At 49.4% G+C, this 24,663-nt stretch overlaps 1 protein-coding gene across 2 annotated transcripts in view; it reads left to right on the top strand.

The window, feature by feature from the left end:
* TBC1D5 (TBC1 domain family member 5) overlaps nucleotides 1-24,663 on the top strand; it is a 600,469-nt gene that overhangs the window by 492,895 nt on the left and 82,911 nt on the right. For both annotated transcript variants that reach the window (XM_075586906.1, XM_075586905.1), the window contains exon 19: nucleotides 11,338-11,437. In XM_075586906.1, coding sequence (XP_075443021.1) covers nucleotides 11,338-11,437 — 100 coding nt within the window. The remainder of the gene's footprint in view (nucleotides 1-11,337; nucleotides 11,438-24,663) is intronic.

Raw genomic sequence — 24,663 nt, 5'->3', positions numbered from 1 at the left:
GGTGGCTCCTGATTTTAATCTCAATGCCTGAATGTTGTAATTTGGGTTTCTATTCCGTAGTTTATTCGCTAGCATGGTATCTGGCCTGTTAGCTTTCTCAAAAAACTTCCTCTTTGACCAACTCAATGAATTGTCCGCTTGGGAGGATAAGAGCAAGTTTAAAAAAGGGAAAGTTTAAAAAAAGGGGAGAAAAAGGGAACAAATTAGAAGACCCAGACTTGGCCTGGGACCTATCTGGTTCTTTTGCCCTTGGGATGATTCTGACAACTACTACATCCAAAAGAGATGTCCAGCGATCCGAAAAATCTCGGATCTCAGAATCCCAAGGGACTTGATCGTGAACATGGATAAACTCCAAGTCACACATCACGAGGTGCAGACAAACAGCCGGAGTGGTTCCACCTCCGACATTCTAATAAACAATTAATATTAATACGTACTACAGCATTTTACAATGATATAACAAACTAACATGGAAACCTCAAAAACTGGGTCCAGCATGGTATCAGTGGAGTTAAAAGTTAAGAATCCCAGGCCCTGCTACAATCTGTTACCCCAAGCACAATGAGGTTAGTGTTGTGTGTGGAGTGTGTCAGTCCCAGAAACTGTGCTTTGGGACTCTATCAGGAACCTATAGAAAAACCATGCAAGGGTCCATGTCTCAGGATCACTGATGCCAGACCCCCTCTCATCTATGATCAGGTAAGGTCTAGATAGATGTAGCTGCTTCTTCCCACGGATAGCACAGCTCCCCTGAGATGTCCTTAGGAGCCTATTCCTGGATGTTGCCCACGGAAGTGACCAAAGTCTCCTTCCCGGGCGGGATGCCTGGGTTCTCTAGACTGCAGATTCCCAATACTGGACCACCAATCATGAACTTTAACGTTAACGTGGAATATCGTCTCTGAACTGAGATTAAGTAATTGACCTTTAATGTAAAGCACTACCTCCCTCCCCAGCCCGTCTAGTTACGTGTTGGTAGGCACGGCTCTATGTCGGATTTGAAATAACTTTCTTGTTGGGCCCGCCAGTTCCCCAGTGGGGGGCAACAACCCACTAGCAGCCGCCGCCTCCCACTCTTGTCGCCTTTCTGCATGGCATCCATGACCCTAGCCCGTGAGTCTGAGTAAGTCCCAATTGTACAGCCCTGTCCTTCACCTGGTGTACCGTAGTAGGGCTCAGCATCCAGCGGAGGCCCGCTCCACTAGGCTACTCAGATTGAATAGTACCGGCCCCATCCCCCCAGCCGGTCGATCTAGTGAACATCGGATTCTCCACTAACTCAGCTGAGAAAAAGGCCCACAGGCTGGTCCGACTTCCCCCCAGAAGGTCGACCAACCTCAACTCTCTGGTCCCTTCTGCCTGTGGGTCTATTATGAAATGCATAAGATCCCTCTACAGTTTAGGCCGGAACCCCACCCGGCCGGTACCCCCCCCCCCCTCCTCCAAAGCCCATGTTGTGCTACTTACCCCATTCGCTCGTTCACCAGCTTCTACCAGATGCCCTGGGAGCTGCCGCTATAGGGCTGGAGAACAGCAACCACTGCCCCCTCCAAAGCAAACCCAGGCCAGCCATGATGTCAAACCAAACCCCTCCCGTCTACCACTCCCCACCACCCCCTTCCGCCAACCTTCAGCCCGCTTCCCTTCCTATGGTGCTGTTGTCTCCGCTGAATCTGTCATTGGTGCTTCTCCGCCATGAATGTCTGTTGTGGATGCTCCTGGACCGACTTCTCTACATGGAATCCGGACACGCTTCGGTCCATCTGAGCCTTTACCCTCTCCGCAGTAGTCCAAAATGGTCGCTAATCTTTTCCTCGCTGAGTCCGCTAGAGGTAGTGCAACTTAAGAACCAAACCCGCTAAAAACTGCTCAAATGGGGCATGTCTCCTTTGAGCTTAATTGCTATCAATTAGCTAATACACAAATTAATCGTTCCTGGCGCTGTGAATAAAGTCCAAAAATACCGTGAACCAACAAGGCAGTCTCTAGTATAGGCTTCCTTAGGCAGGTTGATGGTCTTGATAGTGATATTTCAGACAGGGGAGTTGTAGTCCTTATGAATGATGTTCAGCTGTTTCTGAAATAACAGAAAAGACAACAGGGCACACCAATTGCGTAGTGTGTTTCTTCAATTGTCTCCCTATCTAAAATCCTAGAATCCTACTTACAGGATATGGGCTAGCAACATTCAGTTGAGAGAATCTGTGACATCCGTCCCTTTCCTTCAGATCATCTCACGGATCCCACGTGGTCTGGTCTGCTGGAATCTCCCTCACTCAGTGTCGATTTTTCACTCCAACACTCCCACAGGTTCAAGAGTGGGAGGGGGGGGGGAGGGGGTGGAAATTAAACAATACTAGTGTGATATCGTACAGGATTTAATAGCTCAAGAAAAAATGTTAAAATCACACTTACATAAATATAGGGTATCAAATACCGCACAAACTGCCGTCCGCAACCTGCACTGCTCCTATAGACTGCCGAGGAGAGAATCGCCGCACGCTACACTCGATACCGGAACCTCGAGTGACGTCAGCGGTGCCGCAAACCGGAAACTGGAAACCGGAACTCTCCTCGCGTCAGGAACTACGGGTGCTCAGACGTTCCAAATCACTAAGCTCCTCCTCCCTACGCGTTTCGTGACCCGTTGTCACTTCGTCAGGGGATAATGGAGCTTAGTGGATAGGTTTTTTATATACAATCCTAAATGGAAGGACCTTCCTATAAAGGGATGGGCTAGGCATTTAAAGCTGTACACTATATGATTCTACAATTGATTGAACAGTAAAACGGGATCAAATAATGGTGCCTACAACTACTATACCTAAAATTCATCAATAGTATAAACAAAAGGGGGAAGAATATTAAGGAGGGATACCTTAAATTACTCCTGTGGCCTTTAAAATGAATAATTAAAAAGTTACACTTAATTTGGACAAATATATCAACTAAATTAAAACATCACATATATATAGGTGAGTGGCGTTGGAGGAGACTGGTTTCAAGCCAAGGGCCAAGCCCTTTCAAGCCAAGGCCAAGGGACCCCTCACAACCTTATATTATTGTGTCTATCTCTATTTTCTTCTTGTGTATCCGCCAGCCCAAAGACCATGGATTTAAGATGGGCAGTCGTTTTTCCTGTTTTTTGCAGAGCTTTAATGGTTGAGTCCAAAAAATTTCCAAAATTGTCTGTTCTATCCCCAATGTTATTAATATCTTTCCTTAGCTTCGCCCGTTCTTTTTGAAAAAAGGATTTAATTTCTCTATAAAATTCCCTTTGATCACTTCTGGTCACCAGACCTTGATCTCTAGTATCCCTCCTATCCCCCGATCTGTCTCTGTCGGAATCGGAGCCCTCGTTAAGGATAGGTGCACCGGAGCCTCCCTCCCGCACTATATCGCTTTTTTTTGAAAATAGTCTGTCAAGACAGGGGTTTACTTTCTTGGCTTGTGACCTCTAGTGGTCATCCTGGGATGGTCCGATGGCTGTGGCCCACTTTGTCCATGTTGTGTGTCGGTTTTTAATGCCTATTATGTGCTTTCTTAGTGCCTGTAGGGACGGAGCTCAGTATCTAAGCCTCCATTCACTCGGCTGTGGCTCTGCCAAAATTTTTATTTTATATCCGATTGTATGTTACTAAACATATTTCCCTCCCTTTATGGATTACTTCACTATATAAATGTATTGCATTGCAGCGCAGCGCAGCAACGCTTTTTGACCCCTTGGAAAGGACGGGTTAATGTGCCTCTGCAGGTGCTTATCTGCTGAGAGGAGAATGCTTATCATTAGTGTTACTATGGTAACCCGCATCACGTGACATATAACAACTTTGATATGCTCTTAACAGAGGCAGTGTGACAGAGAACAGCTGATTTAACCTTTTTAATTTGTAATTTTCGTAATAGAATAATTTGATATTATTTACGGACATTACGTTCGTCAATATAATGCATTTTTATTTTACGGTTGTTTTTTTTTTACCGAAGTAAACACAGGACAATGCAGGCACATGCTAACTACATATTTTGAGTTGTTCTCCAATTATTAAGCAAGTGAGGGAATTTCTGACTCATACAGTATATTTAAACCAGCAGGTGTTGTTTTAAAATAATCTGTTAATGTGTTAATGTTAATAATGTGTTAAATTAATGTTGTAGATACTAGCGTTATCTTTCCGTAACATACTGCCAATTCATAGCATACCTAGTAGGAGTTGCACTGGGCCGGTCTCTTGACATTAGCATTTCGTTGCACATTAGATCACATTTGGTAGAGAGATTCGAGTCTGGACCCATCATTTGCACCTTGCATTCCGTCAAACTGGTGTGCAGGCTCAACATGGGTGCTAGGCATCGCCTAGTATTCATTTGTTCCAGGCGTGATTTCTATCCCAAGAATTGTACTCTAATACTTCAAATTATAGGTAGGGGAAGAAAATAATTATTATGGTAAATATATATTACTGTCAGATTGAGCGACTTCTTTTGGAGCCAGCATTATTTCTCCACTTGCATTGTTGTGCAGAGCCAAACACTTTTGGAGTTTCATAAGCCTTCCAATATGCTGTGGATCTATTAAATATTTTGTGAAACTGCAAATCTCTTTACTTTACAATTATTTGTGGTGTGGTGGCATCTGTCAGCACTTAAGAAGGTCCCTTTCTAAACTTATATTGATCAAAGTAGAAAGTTCCTGTTGTATGGCATAGGACAAGTAGCACAGTAGAATCAGATGAGGCTTGCATTCTTGTGATGTCGCTGTCCTCACTTGGGGGAGAGCGCCATTAAACTGTACGTATTATGATGAGCATGGGATTCTGGGAGACAACATTGCTATCATTAAGTTTCAGTACAGGGTATCAGATCTCCTTCCAGCGTTAACTGTCATTGACTTGTATGGTTGTTAACGTTATCGGATGTCCGTGATTCCTCCCTATAGAGTCGCTCTGATGCAGTGGTATTTCTTTTACTAAAATAGTTTATACACTGATAGAGTTTGAGCTTTATTTGGGAGAATTGTGCTGGTAATGGGCCACTTTTTTATGTGTGTAGTTCACAAAGTTGATCTTCGGCTAAATTGTATCTTTAATACAACATTTTGAAAAGTGTTCTCAACAAATGTTTTGGTGGAGAAAGAGGTACTGTGGTTACTCTATGCTGTAGTTTTGCATTCCTAAATGAATGGATTTTGTTCTTGTCTCAGCCACTTGTGCTGTCTGAAAACTTTGGCAAGTCACATTATTTCCCTCTGCCTCCACTTCATCTGTGCCCGTACTTCAACTTGGTCAGCTATAATTGGATACTGATATTGTTTCCTACTCCTCTTTTCATCTTGGTATTCCATGCAAATAGAGCACCTGAAATGTTTTTCTAAAGCAGAACTAGTATTGTAATGTCCCCTGGAGAAAAAAAAATGCTATATTAATATACAAGACATTGTCATTATTTTTAAAGTATCATCTCAAAGAAAGTTGTGTGCTACATTCTTTTTAGACAATTGATGATCAAAAGAATGAATTTTCAGTTACTCCTAAAATATTAGGACACGGTAGAGGTGTCTTAGTACAGAATCTTACCTTCAAAAGTTATAAACATATTATAGCAAGAATCCAGCATATGGAGATATTGTTATATTTATTATCAGTGTTCGACAATTATATACATTTACACGCCCGGGGCGTGTGGATTTAACCCCCGGGCGAGTAAATATTGGCCCAAGCAGCACACGTGTATTTTTTAAATTTCCCGCGATCGCGCTGCTGTTTTTCCCGCGCTGGAGAAAAAAAAAAATAAGCCGCAGGCGGGTTCATGTTGTTGGGGGAGATTACCCCGCCTCCGGCTCTCAGCAACTTTCCCTCCTCAGCGCTTCCACTCCTCCCCCTTCCGGCAGGCAGCCCCTTCCACGCCTCAGGCCCCTGCAGGGCCATCTGTCACCCCCCCCCCTCCCTCCCATCGGGCCATCCGCCCCCCCTCGCATCGGGCCATCCACCACCCCCTCCCATTGGGCCATCCACCCCCCCCCTCCCATCGGGCCATTCACCACCCCCTCCCATCGGGCCATCCACCCCCCCCCCTCCCATCGGGCCATCCAGCACCCCCCCCTCCCATCGGGCCATCCACCACCCCCTCGCATCGGGCCATCCACCCCCCCCTCCCATCGGGCCATCCACCCCCCCTCGCATCGGGCCATCCACCCCCCCCCTCCCATCGGGCCATCCACCCCCCCTCCCATCAGGCCATCCACCCCCCCTCCCATCGGGCCATCCACCACCCCCTCCCATCGGGCCATCCACCACCACCCCCCATCACACCAATCTCTCCCAGCCTCCGTGACCCCCCCCCCTCACCCCACGCGTGCCTCTCCCTGCTCTAAGCAGTGGAAATCCCCTAACCGGTGCCTCTCCCTGCTCTAAGCAGGGGAAATCCCCTAACCCGAGCCTCTCCCTGCTCTAAGCAGGGGAAATCCCCTAACCCGAGCCTCTCCCTGCTCTAAGCAGGGGAAATCCCCTAACCCGAGCCTCTCCCTGCTCTAAGCAGGGGAAATCCCCTAACCCGAGCCTCTCCCTGCTCTAAGCAGGGGAAATCCCCTACCAGCCCTTCTCCATTCTATCAGGGAATACGTCGGCGTCCGCCTCTGGAGGGGACGCGGCCCCTTGCAGAGGCACTCCTGCTGTGCGGAGGCCCCACTGCTGCCATGTGCGATCCCCTGCCTTGCGGGGGAGTGTTTGTGTGTGTGAGTGACAGACTGTGTGTGTGTGAGTGACAGACTGTGTGTATGTGTGAGTGTGAGTTTGTCTGAGTGAGACTGGGTGTCTGTGTGTCTGTGAGTGTGTCACCCTCTCCCTGTGTCACCCTCTCCCTGTGTCACCCTCTCCCTGTGTCACCCTCTCCCTCTCCCTGTGTCACCCTCCCTCTCCCTGTGTCACCCTCCCTCTCCCTGTGTCACCCTCTCCCTCTCCCTGTGTCACCCTCTCCCTCTCCCTGTGTCACCCTCTCCCTCTCTCCCTCTCCCTGTGTCACCCTCTCCCTCTCTCCCTCTCCCTGTGTCACCCTCTCCCTCTCTCCCTCTCCCTGTGTCACCCTCTCCCTCTCCCTGTGTCACCCTCTCCCTCTCCCTGTGTCACCCTCTCCCTCTCCCTGTGTCACCCTCTCCCTCTCCCTGTGTCACCTTCTCCCTCTCCCTGTGTCACCTTCTCCCTCTCCCTGTGTCTCCCTCTCCCTGTGTCACCCTCTCCCTGTGTCACCCTCTCCCTGTCCCTGTCACCCTCTCCCTCTCCCTGTGTCACCCTCCCCCTCTCCCTGTCACCCTCCCTCTCCCTGTGTCACCCACCCTCTCCCTGTGTCACCCTCTCCGTGTCACCCTACCTCTCCCTGTGTCACCCACCCTCTCCCTCTCCCTGTGTCACCCTCTCCGTGTCACCCTCCCTCTCCCTGTGTCACCCTCCCTCTCCCTGTGTCACCCTCCCTCTCCCTGTGTCACCCTCTCCCTGTGTCACCCTCTCCCTGTGTCACCCTCTCCCTCTCTCCCTCTCTCTGTGTCACCCTCTCCCTCTCCCTGTGTCACCCTCTCCCTCTCCCTGTGTCACCCTCTCCCTCTCTCTCCCTCTACCTGTGTCACCCTCTCCCTCTCCCTGTGTCACCCTCTCCCTCTCTCTCCCTCTACCTGTGTCACCCTCTCCCTCTCCCTGTGTCACCCTCCCCCTCTCCCTGTCACCGTCCCTCTCCCTGTTTCACCCTCCCTCTCCCTGTGTCACCCACCCTCTCCCTCTCCCTGTGTCACCCTCTCCGTTTCATCCTCCCTCTCCCTGTGTCACCCTCCCTCTCCCTGTGTCACCCTCCCTCTCCCTGTGTCACCCTCCCTCTCCCTATGTCACCCTCCCTCTCCCTGTGTCACCCTCTCCCTCTCTCCCTGTGTCACCCTCTCCCTCTCACCCTCTCCCTGTGTCACCCTCTCCCTGTGTCACCCTCTCCCTCTCCCTGTGTCACCCTCTCTCCCTCTCCCTGTGTCACCCTCTCCCTCTCCCTGTGTCACCCTCTCCCTCTCCCTGTGTCACCCTCTCCCTCTCCCTGTGTCACCCTCTCTCTCCCTCTCCCTGTGTCATCCTCTCCCTCTCCTTGTGTCACCCTCTCCCTCTCCCTGTGTCTCCCTCTCCCTGTGTCTCCCTCTCCCTGTGTCACCCTCTACCTCTCCCTGTGTCACCCTCTCCCTGTGTCACCCTCCCCCTCTCCCTGTCACCCTCCTTCTCCCTGTGTCACCCTCCCTCTACCTGTGTCACCCACCCTCTCCCTCTCCCTGTGTCACCCTCTCCCTGTGTCACCCTCCCTCTCCGTGTGTCACCCTCTCCCTGTCACCCTCTCCCTGTGTCACCCTCTCCCTGTGTCACCCTCCCTCTCCGTGTGTCACCCTCTCCCTGTCACCCTCTCCCTGTGTCACCCTCCCTCTCCCTGTGTCACCCTCTACCTCTCCCTGTGTCACCCTCTCTCTCCCTCTCCCTGTGTCACCCTCCCTCTCCCTGTGTCACCCTCCCTCTCCCTGTATCACCCTCCCTCTCCCTGTGTCACCCTCCCTCTCCCTGTGTCACCCTCTCCCTCTCTCCCTGTGTCACCCTCTCCCTCTCACCCTCTCCCTGTGTCACCCTCTCCCTGTGTCACCCTCTCCCTGTGTCACCCTCTCCCTGTGTCACCCTCTCCCTGTGTCACCCTCTCCCTCTCCCTGTGTCACCCTCTCCCTCTCTCCCTCTCCCTGTGTCACCCTCTCCCTCTCTCCCTCTCCCTGTGTCACCCTCTCCCTCTCCCTGTGTCACCCTCTCCCTCCCTCCCTCTCCCTGTGTCACCCTCTCTCCCTCTCCCTGTGTCACCCTCTCCCTCTCTCCCTCTCCCTGTGTCACCCTCTCCCTCTCCCTGTGTCACCCACTCCCTCTCCCTGTGTCACCCTCTCTCTCCCTCTCCCTGTGTAACCCTCTCTCTCCCTCTCCCTGTGTCACCCTCTCCCTCTCCCTGTGTCACCCTCCCTCTCCCTGTGCCACCCTCTCCCTCTCTCCCTCTCCATGTGTCACCCTCTCCCTCTCTCCCTCTCCCTGTGTCACCCTCTCCCTCTCCCTGTGTCACCCTCTCTCCCTCTCCCTGTGTCACCCTCTCCCTCTCCCCGTGTCACCCTCCCTCTCCCTGTGTCACCCTCCCTCTCCCTATGTCACCCTCTACCTGTGTCACCCTCTCCCTGTGTCACCCTCTCCCTCTCTCCCTCTCCCTGTGTCACCCTCTCCCTCCCTCTCCCTGTGTCACCCTCTCCCTGTGTCACCCTCTCCCTCTCCCTGTGTCACCCTCTCCCTCTCCCTGTGTTACCCTCCCCCTCTCCCTGTCACCCTCCCTCTCCCTGTTTCACTCTCCCTCTCCCTGTGTCACCCTCCCTCTCCCTGTGTCACCCACCCTCTCCTTGTGTCACCCTCTCCCTGTGTCACCCTCTCCGTGTCACCCTCCCTCTCCCTGTGTCACCCTCCCTCTCCCTGTGTCACCCTCCCTCTCCCTGTGTCACCCTCCCTCTCTCCCTGTGTCACCCTCTCACCCTCTCCCTGTGTCACCCTCTCCCTCTCCCTGTGTCACCCTCTCCCTATCTCCCTCTCTACCTCTCCCTGTGTCACCCTCTCCCTCTCAATGTGTCACCCTCTCCCTCTCTCTCCCTCTCCCTGTGTCACCCTCTCTCTCTCTCCCTGTGTCATCCTCTCCCTCTCCCCCTCTCCCTGTGTCACCCTGTCCCGCTCCCTGTGTCACCCTCCCTCTCCCTCTCCGTGTCACCCTCTCCCTGTGTGACCCACCCTCTCCGTCTCCCTGTGTCACCCTCTCCCTGTGTCACCCTCTCCCTGTGTCGCCCTCTCCCTGTGTCGCCCTCTCTCTGTCACCCTCTCCCTCTCTCTGTCACCCTCTCCCTCTCTGTCGCACTCTTCTTCGCTCTCTCTGTCGCACTCTCTTCTTCGCTCTCTGTCGCACTCTCTCTTTGTCTCTCATTCTCTCAGTGTGTGTGTCTCTCATTCTCTCGCTTTCTCTGTGTCTCTCTCTGTCTCTCTCTGTGAAGCGCCGACGTCCAGACACTGGTCTGGCTTTTATTTCTAGATCTGACAGTGACACACACACACACACACACACGACTAATTGTAGTATAATGTAATACAATAAATACATTTATGTCAAAAACGAATGTTGTTCTGACTAGGAATTTATTAAATGTATTTTATTTATATATTTTATTTTAAAGCGGGGTTGGGGGCGGGACTAGGGCGGAGTTGGGGGCGGGACTAGGTGGCGAGTAGATTTTTTGGTTGGGCGAGTAGATTTTTGGGTGATTTGTCGAACACTGTTTATTATTCTATAGTTTGGGGTTCTTAATATTGGTTGTATAGTACGATAGAATGTATTTTTATGCTAAAGCGGGCCATTTAGAAAGTAGTAAAAAAAAGCTATACAATTCTAAAAATGCATATTGTGTAGTTCAAAGAATTATGGAAGCCTTGCAAATATTTCAGATCAAATGTTCATATAACATTTAAAACATTGCATACCACGTTTTGCAATGCAGAAAAGTTGGTCCTACCACACACACTGTACAAAATGTATATTTCTGTAAAGAGGTGGGAGAGAAACTTGACCAATGCATAAGATGTATGGATATAAAATGCAATAATATGACTGATTTTTACAAGCTATACAGAATTCAGTCTCAAAAAAATCTATTATGGATTATCCATCATCTCATAATTTGCTTTATCGTAATTACATTGATGATCAGACAGGAGCGTGTCTGCAATCCTCAGATGGTGAAGATGGTCATTCAGCTTCCTATTTGATTAATTGGTAAACACTTTATTTGAGGTGAAATAGTACAGTACATGTAGCGGTATTTGATTCTTTTAATTATGAATGGTACAGGACCAACACACGGAGTGCGCTAGAATGCCACTGATTCATGTTGTTGTTAGAAGCAATGTGATGATTACAGCCATTTGATTTTCTTCTGGTCAGCAGTCAGCGGGATAGCATTGAAATGTTATTACCATCAGAGGCTTCAATAAAGACCTCCGTTCTCAAAAGCTCCTACAAGTGGTACAAGTAGATACTTCCCAGAGGAATTATTGTGCTGGTTTCTTAAAATGTATCACTACCAACAAAATAATACACAGTGGTTACCCAATGCCTGTAGTTTTTATGTTTTTCTTTTTAAACAGTAGTACTATTTATTCAGCCACAAATCAAAATGGTTCTTTTGTGATAATTAATTAAACGGAAATGTTTAGGACAATATTTGTATTTTTTGTCTCGTAACTTACTTTGATGTAACTTTAGGAAGAAGATCTTGAAGCCCAAATTTCCTTCCTACAAGGACAACTAAATGATCTCGATGCAATGTGCAAGTACTGTGCGAGGATAATGAATACACATCTCGGTAAGTTTAATCTGCACTTTACTTTAAGGGCTTCACTCGAAGCTCAGTATTTGCCATCTTATTGAAGTTAGCATTATGTGTTAAGATGTTCCACAAACATGCCTCTATATCCCAAAACTGTTTTACACAATTGTGACCACTCACACTCCTAGGCACAAGGAGGATACATAGCCTACTTTGCCCCATTTGCTCTTTAAGCCTAGTTACTACACAAAGCGGGAGCCAGGCTGCTGAGGGTCTCATTCAGCTGATTATAGAATAGTTTAGAGGTAGCAGGTTCAGGCAGGGGGACAAAAACCCTCACTTCCCTGGTGCGAGACTGAAGACTTTGAGTTAAGAATGGGGCTTCAGTGTTTTTGAGAGTGAGGCAAAGGGATCTCCGTATAGAATAAAATCAGCTGTAGAGCAACAAATTTCAGCAAAGGGAAACCGCTCTCAATCCACGATAGCCCATACCATGGGGTGTCCTTTGTTTATTCCTACTTCCTAAATTGAATTCTTAATGTGGAACCTGCGCTCCAATGCCGGGTCCGTTATAGGTACAGACTTGTGTTTAATCCAAAATGAATCCACAACACCATAGGGGTAACAATTGAAGAATGACGTCACTGATCCTGTGGTATGGTTTCCTTAATGGGGACCTATGTTCCCTGAAGGGACTGGGCAAAGGAACAACTCCCTGCACAGAACCTCATTGGGATGGGCCCTGGAACACTCTTATGCCACAAAGTATTATGTCAAATTGAATAAAGTCTGTTACTCACATCTCTGGAGTCTCCCCATCCAGTTGGTGTGTGAAGCGTGCTGCAACTTGTAGAAGATCCAAGTAAACATCCACAGAGATAAAGGCGCACAGCAAGAAGAGAGTGGGTCAAAAACTACTAAAAATAACCTTTATTGGTCCATTAAAGAAGGAATGGAGGTGCAAAAAACCCTCCTACATGTTTCGTGCACCAAGCACTTTATCAAGGAGTGTCTAAATGCAATACAATTCACCCTTATAAACCCCTTACCTGCTGTTCCGTTTGGCACCAATAACGTCATGACGTCACTGAGCGCGCCTTCTGCGCACGCGTGGTGACATGGCTAGGGTGAGAGAGAGATGTATTTTGCCAGTATCTGACTGCCCTCATACATCTAGCCCGTCTGTCCTGCTCATGCGCGAATAGGTTCTCTTCTTGCTGTGCGCCTTTATCTCTATGGATGTTTACTTCCTAAATAGACCTGATATTCATTGTTAGATTGTGCATGGCACGCTTGTTTGGCATTCTAATATGTCTGCCTAAAATAAGGCATTCAAGTATTAACTTTAATATTGTATATTATTTTCTGATTGCACTTGTTTTCATTTTAAATGAAATCAACTAAAATATTCTATAATAATTACAGGGGCTGGCTGGGGGGGCAAGCCCAAACACCTGGCCCAGGAACCAATCATCCCACACACCAATACATAGACACATGCTACTGTATATGGACCGTACACACCATACAATAGGCCAGCAGCATACACATGCAAAAGTACAACAAACAAACACACCAGATATACACCCCATATACATGTGTACACACATCAGAAACACATACTGTACCATACACAATAACAGACCAAATACACACACCAGATGCACGTAACGTGCATGAACAAACACACTACTGTATATAAATACATGCACACCACATATGCACACGGAGCATACAAAGAATATATGCACAATATTCACACAAATGCCCCCAAAACTTGATAGATATATAATATATATATATATATATATATATATATATATATATATATATATATATATATATATATATATATATATATATATATACACACATTCACAGCACGCTCTAACTCCAACACCCACCACATATCATATATCATATAAATATATATATATATACAGTGGTTGACAAATCACCAAAAAATCTACTCGCCACACAAAAAAATCTACTCGCCACCTAGTACCAAACGTGTGCTGCTTGGGCCAATATTTACTCGCCCCGGGGGTTAAATCCACTCGCCCGGGGCGAGCAAATGTATAGGTTTGTCGAACACTGTATATATATATATATATATATATATATATTTATATATATATATATATATATATATATATATATATATATATTTAAGTCAAAACTATATTTATGTCAATTTATGTCAACAGTAATAAGTATAAAGTTGAAATACTTCAATAATAATATTTACTTGGTTATTTAGTTAAACCCTTTGGCCAAAGCGTCATAAGCCTGCATACCACGTCAAGGTATAACCAAAATGAATGCAGGTCCTAACACTACACTGTGAACCCTTCCTTTTACCTCTGTATGAGGGGAAACAGCCACAGTGAGTCTTGTCCAGTCAGCAAAATGCTAGAACATCCCAAGTTTAAAAAGGTGGGGTGGCGTGAGCTCTGGGAGGAGGGGTCACTTACCTCCAAGCAACTGTTGCCAGTCAGGAACTAAATTAGCGCACACACCCCATACACATGTATCGCACATACACACGCCATTCTCATGCATCTCATATATACACACACACCCCCATACACATTCACACACCCGTGCGCTACACATGCATTACATATACATATACACAGACACTCTTCCCCATACACACAGACCCACACACCCACCCCACACACACACACACATATATATATATATATACACATACATACACGTGTCACAGATATACACACACACACACACACACACACACACACACACACTATATATACACTTACCAGCCCGTGCAGAGAGGTGCTGCCATGTTAGCTCTGCAGCGCCACATAGTGGCCGGAATCTGCAGTGAGTTCAGCTGCACACGGCAACCATACTCCTCTCTGCAACCGGCCCGGATGTTAAAAATCGGACTGGTCCCCAGGCCAGCCCACCCTCCCCCCCTTATTAACATCATAATCAATAGCGATGTTTATCACATGCATTTCAGCTACAACAGATAAAACAAGAAAATGACGCTTGAGAACTATTTTTTCTTAGTGTTTTGCAAAACAGATATTCATTTACAGCCTTGTCTACAGTTCTTATTGTTTTTCCATTTCTGTTTTGATCACGTCTATAATTGTTACTATGGAAGTCTGTTGTCTAGATAACTGTAGCTTAGTGGCAAATTAATTAAATAAATTATAATATGCCAGACTGAACATTTGTGGAGGATTATACACTTAAGTAATGCAGTCAGGTAGGCTGGGGATATGCGAGCTGTGCAGTGTGGCTCAACTAACAAGGAGATGCAAAAATAAACTGAACTGCTTTTGTAGAGTTTTTGGTTGGTATCCTGACACGTTTATCTAGCATTAAAACCGTTAAGGTTGGGTACTGTATAGCAATAATAGTACAGAGAACCCTTGCTTAGGCTATATACTTTAAATACAGTAGGGTATAGGAGACTTTGTTGTTCGTGACATATTTGAGGGGGGGGGGGGGGGAACCTGCAGAGCGAATTTCAACACAGAACCCCATCTCTACACTGAGTTTCCATAGAATTCTATGGTAGTGTTCCAGCAAAATACTTCTAGGTAACCCAACACACTACAAAAGAGATATCAATGAAGCTTATTTCATCGGTAGGTCAGATAGTCCCTAAAGGAGACACAGAGCCCTTAAGGAGAATGACTTGACACATGTAACACATTTGCAGTTAGAATTGTATCACTGGTATAATGAGGTTCTATGATTAAGGACCACGCAGGTCCGAAACGCGTCAGAGTGTGTCCCCCATACCATATGTTTTTTCAATAAAATTTCATTTTTAATCTACACCTTGCTGGTCTCTCATCTCTACAAGCTGTGCACCGCTGGAATCTTTGGATCCTTCCTACTGGTATAATGAGTCTATTCTGTGAATGCATTTAAAGAATACAATTATTATGCATATTGGGCCTTGAGAATAATCTTTTCTGGATGTCTACTAAATTGATTTGACCTCAGAATGAACATCAAATAGTGTAAAGCAACTGTATCTGGAGGATTTTACATGACTGACGGAATCCTCAATTTCCCCTTCGCCACCCCACACACTTCCCCCTGTTCCAACTCCTACACACAAAACACCAAACACAATTGTGGGTGAAAATGGCCACAGCATTTTAATCACAAGCTTTACATAAATGAAGAAAACCTTGCCTGCACCACATATACGTAGAGTTCTAGGTGAACGTGTACGCCAGCAACCAGTCCGGTGGGCCAACCCAAATTCCATTGAATGTTAGCCCTGCCTCTACCTCCATGAGAGGACTGCTCCAAACTCTACCACCAAGCATGTGTGGTAGCACCACCTCTCCGTAAGAGGACACCACCACGCCCGGACGCTCACCATTGGGGTATAGCATTGCCTCTCCCACCTTGAGAAGACATCACCAACACCCTGTTACGGGGCAGGGGCAGTAGCAGTGCCTCTCCCAATACATCCACCAAATGGAAGCAGGGGGGAGCCTCCTTTCTCCGCCGACGAACCGATCTCCAGTACATTCCTCTGGCAAGCGCCTTCTGCTGCTGTGACAAAAAACTGAACAAGGATTGCCAAGCACCCAGCATTTTTTGGGGGGGTAATTATTATTTGACATTTTAAAACTACTATTAATTCAGGATTACATACAAATCTGAGTTCAAAAGTTTGTTGGAATAGAAACACACGGGCGACATGATTGTGGGTCTGATTGATGTAGCCAGGCCAAAAGGGATTATGTTTAAGGGGAAAATACATTACAAATCATATGTGGCTGGAGAAAGGAAAAGTAAGTTAAGTCACGAGAAGCCTGTGTGAGGGAAGTGGAGCACAAAGGGGGAAAGGAGATGGGAGCAAGTGAAATATTTTAGTGTTCCTAGATCTGAGCAAGTGGTAATACCCTCCCGTCCGCCCTCAATATCATGGATTAACGGTTAAGTAGGAAGTAAGGTAGAAAACGGTACTGTTAAACTTTTATGGAACTAGAAACTTACTGCAAGCATGCAACAAAACTCCCATTGTACATACAATGGGAGTTTTGTTGCATGCTTGCAGTAAGTTTCTAGTTTTTATATTCATACAACTGGCTGAGTGAAGGTGCTGTGAACCTCGGAAGCAATCTCTATTTTTTTCATCTGATTGTAAGACAAGGTTTGGACATGATTTTGAGTCATTTATAAATCTGCTGGGTGCGACGTGACCTATTTGGAGAAAAAAAGCTTGTATAACGCTATACTGGAAAGATGCATGCTTTAAATAGGAATAGTACAGCAACGTAACAATTTTCTTTTAAGTTATAAATAATTCATGGAAGAACAGTAACGTTTTTTTTAAAATGTGACAATGGGTCACCAGTGGATTCCAGCCTTTTTTGCAAAGGAACCCTACGTATGTGAAATTCTGGGGAACCCCACCCTTCTCTAATAGCATGTCTGAGATCAGATGCATTGTAAGGAACCCCAACCCTTCTCTAATAGCATGTCTGAGATCAGATGCATTGTAAGGAACCCCAACCCTCTCTAATAGCACGTCTGAGATCAGATGCATTGTAAGGAACCCCAAACATCTCTAATAGCATGTCTCCGATCAGATGCATTGTAAGGAACCCCAAACATCTCTAATAGCGCGTCTCCGATCAGATGCATTGTAAATTCTTCTATATTTGGTACAATTTTAAAATTACCTGAAAATTAAAGGGGAGCCTTTAGGGGTGCCTAGGGAACCATGGTTCAAAAACAGTGTGTTAAGCTGTCAAATTTTAGGGGGGGGAGGTGTGCGTGCATGTGAAGATGGCATCTATCTAAGTATTGGGCAAATGAAGTTGAGTGTATATATATATATGTATATGTATATGTATATATATATATATATATATATATATATACACATAAAGGTCAGTCAGCACACTGCAGTAGAAAAGGTTATAATAGCAGATGCTAGTCCCATAGAAAATAAGTATGATACGAACCAATCCAAAGACCAGTACAGAGACAGCACACCGCACGGGGTTAATCCAAAAATCTATATTCACAACATGAAATACACGTAAGCCAACGTTTCGGTCCCACAGAGAGACCTTCCTCAGGGCCGTGCGCACGGCCCTGAGGAAGGTCTCTCTGTGGGACCGAAACGTTGGCTTACGTGTATTTCATGTTGTGAATATAGATTTTTGGATTAACCCCGTGCGGTGTGCTGTCTCTGTACTGGTCTTTGGATTGGTTCGTATCATATATATATATATATATATATATATATATATATATACAGCAAAACCCCGTTATAACGCGCCTCGTTATACCGCGATTCGGTTATAACGCGGTTTTCCCGTGGCTCCCGTTTTTTTAAAAACATTTTTTTTTTGCACACTGCACACACTCACTGCACACACACTGCTCATTGCTCACACTGCACACACACTGCACACTGCACACACACACTGCTCATTGCTCACACTGACACACTGCACACACACTGCTCATTGCTCACACTGCACACACTGCACACACTGACACACTGCACACACACTGCACACTGCACACTGCACACACACTGCTCATTGCTCACACTGCACACACTGACACTGCACACACTGACACTGCACACACACTGCACACACACTGACACTGCACACACACTGCACACACACTGCACACACACTGCACACACACTGCACACACACTGCTCATTGGACACACTGCACACACACTGCACACTGCACACACACTGCTCATTGCTCACACTGCACACACACTGCACACTGCACACACACTGCTCTTTGCTCACACTGCACACACACTGCACACTGCACACACACTGCTCATTGCTCACACTGCACACACACTGCACACTGCACACTGCACACACACTGCTCATTGCTCGCACTGCACACACACTGCACACTGCACACACACTGCTCATTGCTCACACACTGCTCATTGCTCACACTGCACACACACTGCACACTGCACACACACTGCTCATTGCTCACACTGCACACACACTGCACACTGCACACACACTGCTCATTGCTCACACTGCACACACACTGCACACTGCACACACACTGCTCATTGCTCACACTGCACACACTGACACACTGCACACACACTGTACACTGCACACACACTCCTCATTGCTCACACTGCCACACTGCACACACACTGCACACTGCACACACACTGCTCATTGCTCACACTGACACACTGCACACACACTGCTCATTGCTCACACTGCACACACTGACACACTGCACACACACTGCACACACACTGCACACTGCACACACTGCACACTGCACACACACTGCACACACACTGCACACACACTGCTCATTGCTCACACTGACACACTGCACACACACTGCACACTGCACACACACTGCTCATTGCTCACACTGCACACACTGACACTGCACACACTGACACTGCACACACACTGCACACACACTGCACACACACTGCTCATTGGACACACTGCACACACACTGCACACTGCACACACACTGCTCATTGCTCACACTGCACACACACTGCACACACACTGCACACTGCACACACACTGCTCTTTGCTCACACTGCACACACACTGCACACTGCACACACACTGCTCATTGCTCACACTGCACACACACTGCACACTGCACACTGCACACACACTGCTCATTGCTCGCACTGCACACACTGCACACTGCACACACACTGCTCATTGCTCACACACTGCTCATTGCTCACACTGCACACACACTGCACACTGCACACACACTGCTCATTGCTCACACTGCACACACACTGCACACTGCACACACACTGCTCATTGCTCACACTGCACACACACTGCACACTGCACACACACTGCTCATTGCTCACACTGCACACACTGCACACACACTGTACACTGCACACACACTCCTCATTGCTCACACTGCACACACTGCACACACTGACACACTGCACACACTGACACACTGCACACACACTGCACACACACTGCACACTGCACACAATTATTATATAGAAATAAACAGACAACTGCACTTTAACAGATGTATTTTGCCTGTACAACGTCTTGTGACTTTTGTTTCACAAAGTTAAGGGGGTGGGAAGTCATTGTGCTGTGGGGGTTGGGGGGGTGGCGGGGCCCTGCGCTGCGGCTACGGCGGGCCCTGTACTGCGGCGGGGGGGGGGGGTTAGCGGTCTGTGTGTGTGAGTGCGAGTGCCTGTCTGTGTGTGTGTGTGTGAGTGCGTGAGTGCCTGCATGTGTGTGCGCGCGTGTGTGTGTATGAGTGCGTGAGTGCGTGAGTGCCTGTGTGTGTGTGTGTGTGTGTGTGTATGTGTGTATGTATGAGTGCTCCAGCCCGAGTCCGTGGAGGGAGGGGGGGGGGGAGAGTAGCGGGTCCCTCCTGCAGCCAGTGGAGGGAGGGACCCATAGAAATGAACAGCACTTGTGTTACCAAAAGATGAAGATGCTCATCTTGGCAATGAGGCTAGGCAGATTTCTGTACCAAAGATAGATTGCATGTCAGCAAGATTGTCATTTGTTGTTAAATACCCCACACGTTGCACATAGTGTTAGCATATTAAAGCGAGGCCTTTTTACCATGCTTAAGTTCTAAATACCTTGTCCTTCCTGCAGTCCGGGGAGGGGGGGGAGAGTAGCAGCTCCCTCCTGCAGTCCGGGGAGGGGGGGGAGAGTAGCAGCTCCCTCCTGCAGTCCGTGGAGGGAGGGGGGGGAGAGTAGCGGGTCCCTCCGCTCAAGCCACGCCCCCCCTCCCTGTCAAACCTCCCACCTCCCGCTCCGGCTCTTACACTTACTTACACACACACTCAGACACTTACACACACTCACAGACACTTACACACACTCACACCCACATACACACACCCATATACACACACACACTTTCTCTCCCATATATACATACACACACACACTCTCTCACTCTACACAGACGGGGGGTGGGGTCGGAGCAGAGGAAAGGCCGCGACCAGCACCACCACCCGCTCCCCCCCCTCCACCCACGCAGGCAGCGGGAGCGCCAGGGACAGCGGTGGGGAGAAGAAACCCCCCGCTACCACCTCCATGCAGGCAGCGGGATCTGAGGTAAGCGGCGACCTGAGGGACATCCCCGCTCCCATCTCCTGCCCCGCGGCCTGTCCCGCGGTGACAGGGGGAAGCGGGGACAGGAGGGACATCCCCGCTCCCATCTCCTGCCCCGCGGCCTGTCCCGCGGTGACAGGTGGAAGCGGGGACAGGAGGGACATCCCCGCTCCCATCTCCTGCCCCGCGGCCTGTCCCGCGGTGACAGGGGGAAGCGGGGACAGGAGGGACATCCCCGCTCCCATCTCCTGCCCCGCGGCCTGTCCCGCGGTGACAGGGGGAAGCGGGGACAGGAGGGACATCCCCGCTCCCATCTCCTGCCCCGCGGCCTGTCCCGCGGTGACAGGGGGAAGCGGGGAGCGGAGGGACATGCCCGCTCCCATCTCCTGTCCCGCGGGATGAATATGCGCTAAAGCGCGGCGGCCATTTTTTTTTCTCGCGACCCCGTTAGTAACGCGGTGGTCTCGGGTTGGACCCCGAGACCCGCGTTATAACGGGGTTTAGCTGTATATGTATATATATATATATATGTATATATATGTAGCCCCGGTAAGAAATGGGGGCTATATATCTTTCTCCTACTGGTGTAAGTCCTGCTAAGGGCAGGCCGCCAGTAGTTATCATGGGTTTCCCCCGCTTCAAGCCCTGCCGTGATTGGTGGAGGTAGGCCCCCTGACTCTGTGTGGAAAGGCAGAGACACAGGGGAGGGGCCTGCTGACATCATGATGGGCAGGGCTGTCTCAATTTAGTTGCAGTTCCTGTCTGTGTGCAGTCAGTTAATGTTGGAGTGTCTGACTGGACAGTCAGACTGTGTGAGCTAGCTAGGTTCCAGAGGAGCAGGGCCTAGTTAGCTGGAGGTGAACCAATTCCCATCACCCTGCCTAGGGGGTGAGGGAAGAGCTAGCCCCACCCTGAGCGCCCTGGGTTTGGGGTGGAGGCAGGGAGCAAAGACCCCACAGACCATCCTGAGGGTGCACTTCTGGAGGGAAAGGAGAAGGAGGAACAGACCCTGTACATTGTGCTGTGTGCTGCTGCTGCTGCTACTGATCTGCTGTACAGAATAAAGAGACACTGCTGCTTTTAATAAAGAACTGACTGAGACTGGAATCTCTCTTCCTTGAGTGGGAATTCTCTGTAAGGGTTCCACCCCATATCCCTGGGGCTTATAGAGATGGAGGCGCTGCACCGTTGCTAGAGAAGATGGAGGCATATACCCCAGAAGCCTGTCCCTGTTATCCCCAATACCAATGCGGGAAACTCAGGCCCTCCTGTTCCTCACAGGTATGCACCACCAACATGCACGTAGCCAGCCCTCACTACACCCTAGAGGTCCAATCTGCGACCGGGGGTGGTGGGGGGGGAACATGGATTACATTTGGAGGTGCTGCTGAGATCCAGAGCAGGACAGGCTTTCAGCAAGGCAGAGCGGGAAGAGTGAAGTGCACCTTCCGTGCAAGTACTGGAGAGAGTAGGGCATGTAATACCAGGGGTAGACAGGGGAGCGTGGATTCCCGCACAGTACGCCCTGGGTGCCCTAAGAGGGTGTTGTAAGATGGGTGTGGAGCTATAGCTGTTCTAGTCCCTTGAGGCAGATAGTGTGAGGCAACTGGGGGGGGTTAGCCTGTTAACTTGTCCAGGGACCATGGCCCAGGGCCCGCACTATGAGTGGCCAAAAGTAGGAGACGCCCGTACCTTAGGGAGATGCCCGGGTACACTAGCCAGCACCCACATAAAACACACCACAGAGTACTTGCAGGAACCGTCAGCGAGTGCGGTGCACAGAGAGAGAGTTCTACCTAGCCTGGGGTATGCCACATCATATCAGTGGGTAAAAGCAATAAGAGAAAGCATGCAGAGAGCAAGTAGTGAGCAGTGTGAGAGCAGTCAGTGTCTAGGAACGAGCTATGCACTAGACACTGAGAATAGTGCAATTATACATTTGGAGGGCTCATCAAAGATGGCGGTCGTCCCTACATGTGCTTTGCGGAGCATGAAAGAGTTAAAAATGGCGACCGCAGCGCCATCCACTGCCCAGCAGTTAACATCCGAACTAAAATGGCGACTCCCGCTAATCCTGGATCCCGCACGTGAAGCGTGCAAAGAGACTGTCAGAGAAATGTGGAGGGAGATGTACAGGGGTTTGGCGCCAAACCCAGATCCCCTGCAAAAGGAGCGGCGCGAAAGCCGAAAGCCCACCCACCTGTGCTGTGACTGGCCAACAGACAAGGCCACGTCACACTGCGAGAAGGAGTGCCCCTCCTCTTGTTTCCACCAGAGGGAGGGGGTACAAGGAGAGCCAATCAGAAGCGTTCCCCCCAGCGAAGGGAGGGACAGGAAGTGAGAGCGAGGAACTTCACTTCTGTCTGGCATTCGAAGAGGAAGGAGCTGAAACATTGAACTGTTCCACCCCTGAGCAAATCATGTCAGAACTGAGCACAACAATCTTCCAACTACCCGGAGGCTTCCTGGTGGTGGAGATCGATGGGCGAGAGTATCTCCGGTGCCTGTGCATACACTGCAGGACACCCGGACCGGCCGCCAGCACCAAAGAACGATGCCCTCAATGTGGCACGTACTACCTATGGCCTAACGAACCGTGGCCCATCCTAAAGACCCCTCGGGGTGCCTCTCCGGGAACCCTAAAGGAGGTGGCGGAGACAAGATGAGGCTGCCCTAGTTCCCTGCACCACTGCTGAGGTGGGAACCAAGGCCCAGCCGACTATCGAGCCGAGAGAAACTCTGGTGGAGAAAAGCGCGACCGCAGTGCAGGTACCGGAGCGGGCCCGTTTCGTACCACTACCCACTGGCGGGGCCGAAAAAGACCCAGGTGACTCCCTAGCGGAGGAAACGATCAAGTCGTCTTCAGGGGGAAGAAGATGGCGGTGCATCGGTGGCGATGCGCCTACTGGCGAACCACCCCAGCTGTTAGAAAGATGGCGGCCCACTTACCGGAGAGAGGGAGCAGACGAGTCCGGACACCCACCGACGGCGAGCGCTGGTGCGGCCTGAGACCCGTAGAAGTCCCACGGCCGTGGTGACTCCCAGTGCGGCGGAGACGGGATCCGAGACGGCTCCGGAGGAACCAGAGGTCATCAGCCGGCAGCAGAGCGGTAAGGAGACTCCACCACCCCCTTACTCCCGCCAGGCGACGAAGGACCCTGCAGAGAACGAGAAGGAGAGGCTTGCGGCCTACTTACCCGTCCGCGGACCGGATGATCCACCACCGCCCCTTCCGGTCATTGACGCACTTCCGGTGCGTGACCACGGAGTGGATGGAGATTCCGCGGGTGGCAACGATGACGACACTTCCAGTTCCGGCTGGCACGGAGAGCCGGCGGCCATCTTTGCGGCCCGAGGAGCCGCCATGGTGGCTGCACTTGCCAACCTTGATCGCCACGGCGTTCACAGAGGAGCACGAAGCACGCCGGAAAGGGCAAGCAAGAACGTGCCCAGTGGCCGCGACATTACACGCTTGCTGGACATTGATTCGGACATTGCCCCAGCCCCTAGCGCCATCGCCCCGGCCACTGCCCCTGCCCCATCACGAGTCATGACACCGGGACCTAGCGGGGATAAGTTAAGTAAGAACCCCAAGTACTCCAAGGATTTGAGGGACTGGGAACTAAGTGACGAGGGATCTGATGGGGAAGTACCATATGCTAATGTGATACGTGTGCCTAATCCAATGTCATTTTCTCCTGTGTTTAGAGGGAGGACCCGAGGGTCCCATACTACTGTAGAGGCAGGGTCTGTAAGCAAAGTGGTCCACAAAATGAACCCAACCATCTACATTAACGCGAAAGGTAGACGCAGTTGCTCGCGCTCTACAGAGGCGGTCACGTCCGGTGTGTCATCCCAAGCTGAGTCAGAGACAGGTACCTCTAGTGCAGTGTCCGAGTACGAGCACCGTGACAAGTGGTGGGCACCCCTGTTCACTGGGTACCACAAATGTATGGACCATACCAGGTTCTTGTTAATCAGGAGCAACATAGTAGACCATTGGTGGGCGGTAGGTGCCTATACTCCCCAGGAGGTGGCGGATGAGCTAGAACACAGGTTTCAGGAGATAGAACAAAAGATCATCCTTCCCAAGGGGCCTAGTATTTTGTACGATGACATTGCCCAGTAGAACCAGAGTTTTGGGTACTGCCAAGCA

Source organism: Ascaphus truei, chromosome 2 (genome assembly GCF_040206685.1).
Source record: "Ascaphus truei isolate aAscTru1 chromosome 2, aAscTru1.hap1, whole genome shotgun sequence".
Classification (NCBI taxonomy): Eukaryota; Metazoa; Chordata; class Amphibia; order Anura; family Ascaphidae; genus Ascaphus; species Ascaphus truei.
This window is presented reverse-complemented; position numbering and strand designations above follow the sequence as displayed.